Source organism: Otolemur garnettii, unplaced genomic scaffold (assembly GCF_000181295.1).
Source record: "Otolemur garnettii isolate 467f Iridium unplaced genomic scaffold, OtoGar3 scaffold00018, whole genome shotgun sequence".
In the NCBI taxonomy this organism is placed as follows: Eukaryota; Metazoa; Chordata; class Mammalia; order Primates; family Galagidae; genus Otolemur; species Otolemur garnettii.
Window position 1 is genome coordinate 21,081,763 of NW_003852413.1, and position 8,243 is coordinate 21,090,005.

The window sequence follows — 8,243 nt, forward strand, 5'->3', positions numbered from 1 at the left end:
AAAAAAAAAAAAAGAAATTAGGCTGCCTTGTGGTTATTAACTGGGTTTCCAAGCCAGGAGAGAGGCTAAGGGGAGAAGAGATCAAGGGGTACTCACTATGTGTTTTCATCCAATATTCTGTTGGCTACTGCATAAAATATCTGTCAACCAAATCGGCACAGAGTTAGCCCCAACTCCAGCTGCCCCCTTCCCACAACCACACACATAACCACATACCTGTGGGCAGGGGAGAAAGGAGTTACCTGTTCACTGGTTAAAGGGCCAACGTGTAGGTGAAGGCTGTTGGAAACTTCTCCCACTACGAAGGACAGGTGCAGAACCTCAATGGTTAGCTGGGTCACCATGATGGGATAGTAGTTGCTATTGGAGATGTTCAAGATATTCTGGGGATGACAAGGAAAGGGAGAGGTGAGAGTGGCCCATCCTCAGAAGGGAGAAGCCAAACAGTTGCAGAAACTTGGCTCTCAGGCCTGAGTCCCACCCTACCATGAGGGTCCTCCAGTGCAGAGCATCAGTACTAGGAGCCTCTTAAAGGGGATCTTTTTTTTTTCTTTGAGACAGAGTCTCAAGCTGTTGCCCTGGGTAGAGTGCCGTGGCATCACAGCAACCTCAAACTCCTGGGCCCAAGCGATTCTCTTGCCTCAGTATCCCAAGTAGCTGAGACTACAGGCACCAGCCACAATGCCCAGCTATTTTTGGCCTAGGCTGGATTTGAACCTGCCAGCCGTGGTGTATGTGGCTGGTGTTCTAGTCATTTGAGCTGCAGGCGCTGAGCCTTTTTTTTTGAGACAGAGTGTCACTTTGTCATCCTTGGTAGAGTGCTGTGATGTCACTGCTCATAGCAACCTCCAGCTCTTAGGCGATTCTTTTGCCTCAGCCTTCTGACTAGCTGAGACTACAGGCACCTGCCACAACACCTGGCTATTTTCTTGTTGCAATTTGGCCAGGGCTGGGTTCGAACCTGCCACCCTCAGTATATGGGGCTGGCACCCTACCCTCTGAGGGGACCTTTTTTTTTTTTTGAGAGAGCCTCAAGCTGTCCCCCTGGGTAGAGTGCTGTGGCATCACAGCTCACAGTAACCTCTAACTCCTGGGCTCAAGCGAGTCTCCTGCCTCCTTCTCCCAAGTAGCTGGGCCCACAGGCGCCCACCACAACGTCTGGCTATTTTTTGGTTGCAGCTTTCATTGTTGTTCGCTGGGCGGGGCTGGATTCGAACCTGCCACCTTAGGTATACATGGCTGGCGCCTTAGCCACTTGAGCCACAGGCGCTGAGCCAGGAGATCTTTTTTTTTTTTTGAGACAGAGCCTCAAGCTGTCCCCCTGGGTAGAGTGCCGTGGCATTACAGCTCACAGCAACCTCCAACTCCTGGGCTCAAGCGAGTCTCCTGCCTCCGCCTCCCAAGTAGCTGGGACCACAGACGCCCTCCACAACGCCTGGCTTTTTTTTGGTTGCAGCCGTCATTGTTGTTTGGTGGGTCCGGACTGGGGATTTGAAGCCGCCACCTTAGGTGTACGTGGCTGGCGCCTTAGCCGGTTGAGCTATAGGCGCGGAGCCGAGCCAGGAGATCTTAACAGTGAGGAGTCATCTTTTATTAGTTCAAGCTGGCTCAGATCCAAGTCCATCCTGCATAGCTTCTCTTTATTTAGTCCTGTCCATCCCAAGTGTCTCAGGCACTGCCACCCCTACTCTACTCTAAGAATTATTTATTTATTTATTTTTAATATCACAGGAGAATGAGTTCAACCTAAGAATTATTTATCTGGCCCCTTACTGTGTCCCAGTCCTCACAATATGCAACCCAAGGTTGCAATACTACACAAGGCCTATAAAGAAGTATGGCCAGGAATGCAGGGACAGAGGTCAGGGGTACCCACCCACCGTTATATTGAGGTGGATGTCATCTTCATCAAAGGCCACTGTGGAGGAGTTGAGGCCCGAAGGCTGCACGGTGATGGACCGAGGAAACAGGAAAAAGACGACAGAGGAGGAGGTCATCAGGCAGATGAGCACAGCCAGGAATACAAAGAGCTTCCTGTGGGGAAGGAGGACCTGTGATGAAGGAGTGAAGTCTGAAGGAAACTTGGGGAGGGGGTTCACACATCTCTCTATACATAAGGCTCTCCCCTTCATGCTATCCCCTACAACTGCACATTAAGCTCTCCAGAAGTGGCCCAGAGCAGGTGGGAGCACAGCACTGGGAGGCAGGTAGGCTGGCTTCCATCCCAGCTCTCTGTTCCCATTGACTCAGTAACACTGAGAAGCTCACCTCCCTAAGCCTCAGTTTCCTTGTCTGTAAAATTAGATACCTGTATCAACCTCATAGGATGTATTATGGGCTAATGCATGAAAAAAACAATAATTGTAGGTCCTGAACATAGCAAAAGCTCAATGAATGCTAGCTATTATCACTAGAAAAAATAAGTCCATGGTTTGAGAGTTCTGAATTTTAATCTTAATATTCAGAACAGGACCATATCCATCCATTGTTAGTGTCTTCTGAGGGGCATGGCTCTGGGGAAGAACTAATGGAAAAATTAGGGGGCATCAAAATGGGGTTATCCACAGGGGTGATAGCTTGTGGAGGTGGAGGAGGAAGAGGGGCTTACGTGTGTCTGGGCTTCAGTCTCTGGTCCCCATAGGGTATGAGAGCCACCAGCTGCTTCTCCAGCTCTAGAGAGAGAGAGGACCAAGAAGCATCCATGACAGATAACTTCCTGTGCCAGCCTCTCAGAAGTACCCCCCGCCCATAAGGCAATGTTGGAAGCATGGTGCCCTGCCTTGCAGTTAGACTGGGAACCCTGGGGAGGTGCTGCTGAAGCTGGCAGCTCAGCTTTGACATCTCTAGCACATTGACTGTCACACTAAGGAAAAAAATTGTTTTTCCTCTGGGCATGGTTGCATGTGGCTCATGATATAATTATTGAATTTGTTTCTGAAAACTTGTCATTCCACAAGTATTTAGTTGTTTCTGGAGTGGACCTTGGGTGGTCTTGGATGATGATCCCCAAATCATAATGCTTAAGTATGTGCAACAATGTCATGTATACTATCCTACTGATTTCCTTCAAAGAGCCAACAGGCAAACGCTGAGGGCAAAAGGAGGGATGAGAAGTTATGGTAATTGGAGAACAGTCCTGCATGTGTGACAGGCGTGGGGATGCTGACTGGAGCAGATCCACAGGAGGTGGGGGAAACATGCTCATTGATAGCGAAAAAAACAATGAACAGAGGTTTCACAGTATCATGAGGCCCTGGGCTCAAAATTAGCATGAGTTAAATACAACTCATATGGCAGTTAATGTGCTAAATTGGGAAAGAGATTTCTATATGAAGAATCTCTAAAAGTCGTCAGCAAATCAGAGAACCCCAATTTCATTGGTGATATAATTTGTAACTTCCTGAACTGAATTGTTCAGAAAGTGTTGTTTCCCAAGTGTTGCTCAGAACAGAGTGGCTAGAAACCTCCTTCCCAACAAAGGCTTGGGGAATACAACTAGAACAGGAGGGTGGTACTCTGTAGGGACCCTGGGGATAGTTAGCATCTCCCTGGATAGCCCAAGATGGGAAACCAAGAACGAAGAGCAGATCTGATCCCATTCAAGGTGACTGAGAGGGGCTCTCTAAGAGCTTTCCTTGCATTCTAGGCTATTTCCAGAGCTTTGGGCAACTCACCTTGGGGAATTTCACCACTGCCTTGGCAGGTAGGACAAGTCACAAAGCTGGTACCAGCAGCCCCTTCACAAGGCACACAGGAACAAAGAGAGTTGCTGCTACCCGTACTAGAGTAGCTGGCAGCCTTGCTTCCAATGGCTGGGTCACCAGACAAAATCAACTTGTTTTCATCCTTCCACTGAAAGCTCAGCTGAGAGAATATCTCACCCATCATTCATTGAACAAAATTCAATGCTAAGCTTGTAATTTTGGGTTGAGTTCTCAAGATTGGCAAGGAATTCCACCACAATTTAAGCAAGCTGAAGCCTAAGGAAGATAGGGTATGAAAAATTGAGTAAGTTATGCATTTCAACTCCTTTCATTATCATAAAGATCAATCTGCCTAACAAAAGGAAAACAAAAGAAAAGCAAAAGTTATTGCCAGCATGGGGCACCACACTTAATCCTAGCAATTTGGGAGGCTGAGGTGAGAGGAAAACTGGAGCTCAGGTGTTCAAGAGCACCCTGAGTAAGAATGACACCCCATCTCGACTAAAAATTAGCTGAGCATGGTGGCATGCACCAGTAGCTCCAGCTACTTGGGAAGATCACTTGAACCCAAGAGTTTGAAGTTGCAGTGAGCTGAGTCCACTGCATTCTAGTCAGGGTGACAGAGTAAGGCTGTCTCAAAAAAACAAAACAAGGGTGGTGCCTGTGGCTCAGTGAGTAGGGTGCTGGCCCCTTATACCGAGGGTGCCGTTTGAACCTGGCCCCAGCCAAACTGCAACAAAAAATAGCCGGGCACTGTGGCAGGCACCTGTAGTCCCAGCTACTCCGGAGGCTGAGGTAAGAGAATTGTTACTGTGAGCTGTGACCCCACCACACTCTACCGAGGGCGATGACGTGAGACTTTGTATCTTTAAAAAATAAATAAATAAATAAATAAATAAAAAATAAAACAAAAAGCAGAAGTTATTTCCCTTTAAGGGACTTCCATAAGTGAATGGCATAGCATTTATTTTTTCCTGGGGAAGTTGCTGAGTTGTCATTAAGTTCAAGAGAAGGAAGTTGAAAAAGGCAGAGATTCTTAGGAGGAGGGGGCAAGACTGGCCACAGGTGTGGTTAAAAATCCTATCTCAAGAAATCCCGGGGGTGGGAGGCACTTTCTCATTGCTGAGACTAGGAAGGAAAAAAGCCTGAGGATACTCATAGTAATGTCAGGGTCTGTCCTTCACTAGGAAAAGTCAAGGATAGGCCGGGCGCGGTGAATCACGCCTGTAATCCTAGCAATCTGAGAGGCCGAGAAGGGTGCATTGCCTGAGCTCACAGGTTCGAGACCAGCCTCAGCCAGAACGAAACCTCGTTTCTAAAAATAGCCAGGCGTTGGGCAGCGCCTGTGGTTCAGTGAGTTGAGCGCCGGCCCCATATACGGAGGGTGGTGGGTTCAAACCCGGCCCGGGTCAAACTGCAACAAAAAAATAGCCAGGCGTTGTGGCGAGGGCCTGTAGTCCCAGTTACTCAGGAGGGTGAGGCAAGAGAATCACCCAAGCTCAAGAGCTGGAGGTTGCTGTGAGCTGTGATGCCACTGCACTCTAACGAGGGTGACAAAGTGAGACTCTGTCTCTAAAAAAAAAAAGAAAAAAAAATAGCCGGGTGTTGTTGCCGACGCCCGTAGCCCCAGCTGCTTGGGAGGCTGAGGCAAGAAAATCGCTTGAGCCCAAGAGTTTGAGGATGTGAGTTATATGACGCCACCGCACTCTACTGAGGGTGACAAAGTGAGACTCTGTCTCAAAAAAATAAAAGTCAAGGTTAAATCTGGGCTCTTCCTCAACCTCAAGTGTGGTGGCAGAATGGGGTGGGCAAGGTGAGCCTTCCTGGGCTAAAAATAAAGGAAGCCTCACCTGGTTCCGGTCTGGGATCTCGGGCTCCAGTCAGATGCGAGAGGGCGAGATTTCTGGAGTGCCTCTTTGGGGAGGGGCCCCTTAGAGCAGGGTGAGGGCACCGGCTGGGGTGTCCTGGGCAAACAGTCCTCTTCACCACAGTCCTGGGGGAGTGAATGTGCCGCGTTGGAGGGTGGGGGGAACAGGGACTCTGACCTCTCTTGTCCTACTGACCAAGTGTGACTTCATTGAAGGGAGACTTTAAGTCCCACGGGAAACCCCAAGAGGCCGTTGGTAGACATTGGCATCCGCGTGTCCCGGTGTGTTGGACGAGGCGGCGGCATAGAAGGTACTTCAGCCTTTTGCCTCCGAAAGGGAAAGCAGAGAAGGACCCCTGGAACACCTTACCGCGGGACGGTGGCAGAAAGAGACCGCTGCAGAGCAGATCGAAAGTGCAGCGTAGAACCCTAGTCGCCAGCTTTGAGTCGGTGCCTGAAAAGCCCCGCCTCAGCCCCGCCCCTCTCCCCCGGACGGCCGGAGACGCCCTCCGCTCTTCAAATGTCACTCTAGGGCTAGACGCTGCTTCCGCAAGAACTAGCCAATCCAGGCCGGAGTTTCAAAGAACATTTATTTCGCCGTCCTTTCAGAGGTTACGTACAACCGGGCAGACAACCGGACCTGCGGGCCCTCCTCGACCTCTGAGATTCCGATGGACAAGATAGTTCCCGCCCTTCATCAACCTAATTACACACACCCTGCGTTTGGCTTTCTACCTAGAAGCCCCGATAACGTTTTAAATAATGAACAACCCTCTTGCTTTGCAGTCTGAATCCTGGTTTATTGTAACATTCAAGAGTTATACTGCAAATAAACATCATTATGGCAAATGACTAAAATTACCATTCATTATAAATACCAACTAGGTTAAATAATACTATTTCAATTATCCTTCCCGCTTTCGGCTGGGATTCAGATTCTTCCTTTTCAGAAAGTCATTCATAGATGAACTCTTTAGTGTGTTTCTTACCTCTTCAACAATTGCACCCAAGACTCTCTTCTGTAAACCAAGTGAGCACCTGAACCTCTGCAAGCAAACTATTTCCCCTCATCCCGGGGTTAAATCAAAAAGTTTTCAGTGAGTTTGCCTTCATCCAACTTTTGCAAAACATCAGCTGCGTCTTCCTGTTCTAGGTTCTCTAGGGCTAGATACCTCTGAACAAATTTCAAACGTTCAAGGAAGTGATCAGCATTTCCTATGCCTCATGCTCACTTGCATACCCTGAATTTTACTGAGATTAATTCAGGAGCTGGTCTTTCGCTTTCCACGTTTCTACTTCTCCCACTCTACTGTAAAAGAAGATCTGCCTTGATATTAAGAAAAAAGGTAACTTAAATTTACTTTTCCCTTTAAGTAGTTGAAGAGTCTTTTTCCTTCTCTATAGGATTAGCAAAATATTTCACACTATCTACTTACATTTTTCCCTTAAATAAAAATGTATGCAAAATTACTGTATAGACACTGGATCAATAGGTGCTGATGGGATTATTAGCACACTCTTCCCTTTCATTGAAATGCAGATTCCCAGAAGTTGGATGCTCTTAAATACACCAGTGGAGCTGTTAGGAAGCAGTGGTGCCAATTATTATGGTCTTGCAGGGAAATGACTTTCTCCTTGGGAAAGGAAGAATTAGCAACATTCCTATCACACTCTGAGTGTTATTTCAATATCACACAGCTGTGAGGCTTGGAGGGTAGGTTACAGAAATTATGAGAATAATTCTTAAAAACAACTTTCAACATTAATTTCTTTTAAAACTTGACAATTAACAGTCCCATAAAACATCCACATTAACCAAAGAAAAATACTCAACTTCAATAAAGGCAGGAGAAAAGAAGTTCAAGTTACACTCTAACACATAAATGAAGAAAGGAGTTTTATCCAAATCAATTGAAAAACTGTCTTCCTACTATTCATCCAATGTCTAAAATGAAAGTTTAAGTTCTGGTCTTTGATTTGCTCCCCCCAATACTGTAACAGGTGTTGTCTTGGTAATTCAATGATGGGACACCATACTGATTCATCAGATTAAACAACAAGCTAGGGCTTCTAACCCACACCCCCAATGACAGAATAAAGATCATCTCTGAGCAGCAGGCAGAGTTTTTTAATACAAGGTCACTCTTCAGTATCGGTGGCTATACCAGTCATTGTTGTTAACCTGAAGAAGTTCCGTCACAACCTGCAGGATGTTGTAATTGTGTTTCTTCAGCAGCCTTAGGTTTAGCTGCCTGTCACAGAATCCCATTTCAAATAGATGGGCCATCAGGGCTGCTGTTTGATCTTCAGAAACTATTGGCTATGCAGAAACAAGAAAAACAGAACATCATCTTATAAATTTATTAATTTTTTTTAAAGAGTCCTGCCACCTTGCCCAGGCTAGTCTTGAACTCCTGCACTCAACGATTCACCTCAGCCTCCCAAGAAATAGCTGGGATTATAGGCATGGCCCACCATGCCTGGCCTTATCTTATTATATAAGAGATATATATGTTTATTATCTTATAAATTATACTAAATCTTATAAATCTTATAAGGTTTATAAGTCTTGTAAGATTTAGTGAACAATCTTATAAATTATATTATATATATATATATATAAGATATATATATCTTATAAATTATACTAATCTTTCCTGATTTATTCAAAA

At 46.3% G+C, this 8,243-nt stretch overlaps 2 protein-coding genes across 9 annotated transcripts in view; both read right to left on the bottom strand.

The window, feature by feature from the left end:
• Positions 1-6,014, bottom strand: part of TMEM106A (transmembrane protein 106A) — a 9,311-nt gene extending 3,297 nt beyond the window's left edge. Inside the window, exons 1-7 of one of the 3 annotated variants that reach the window (XM_023511009.1) lie at positions 5,942-6,014; positions 5,555-5,697; positions 3,675-3,980; positions 2,609-2,672; positions 1,881-2,034; positions 243-383; positions 97-140 (exon numbers count right to left, since the gene is read on the bottom strand). In XM_023511009.1, the coding sequence (XP_023366777.1) occupies positions 97-140; positions 243-383; positions 1,881-2,034; positions 2,609-2,672; positions 3,675-3,888 (617 nt within the window). In that variant the 5' untranslated portion in view covers positions 3,889-3,980; positions 5,555-5,697; positions 5,942-6,014. Of the gene's footprint in view, positions 1-96; positions 141-242; positions 384-1,880; positions 2,035-2,608; positions 3,034-3,674; positions 3,981-5,554 lie in introns of those variants that run through there. The other 2 variants (XM_003786306.3, XM_023511008.1) reach the window with 2 other exon arrangements.
• Positions 6,015-6,142: 128 nt separating this feature from the next.
• Positions 6,143-8,243, bottom strand: part of NBR1 (NBR1, autophagy cargo receptor) — a 41,674-nt gene continuing 39,573 nt past the window's right edge. For all 6 annotated transcript variants that reach the window (XM_023511007.1, XM_023511006.1, XM_023511005.1 and 3 more), the window contains one exon: positions 6,143-7,891. In XM_023511007.1, the coding sequence (XP_023366775.1) occupies positions 7,718-7,891 (174 nt within the window). In that variant the 3' untranslated portion in view covers positions 6,143-7,717. The remainder of the gene's footprint in view (positions 7,892-8,243) is intronic.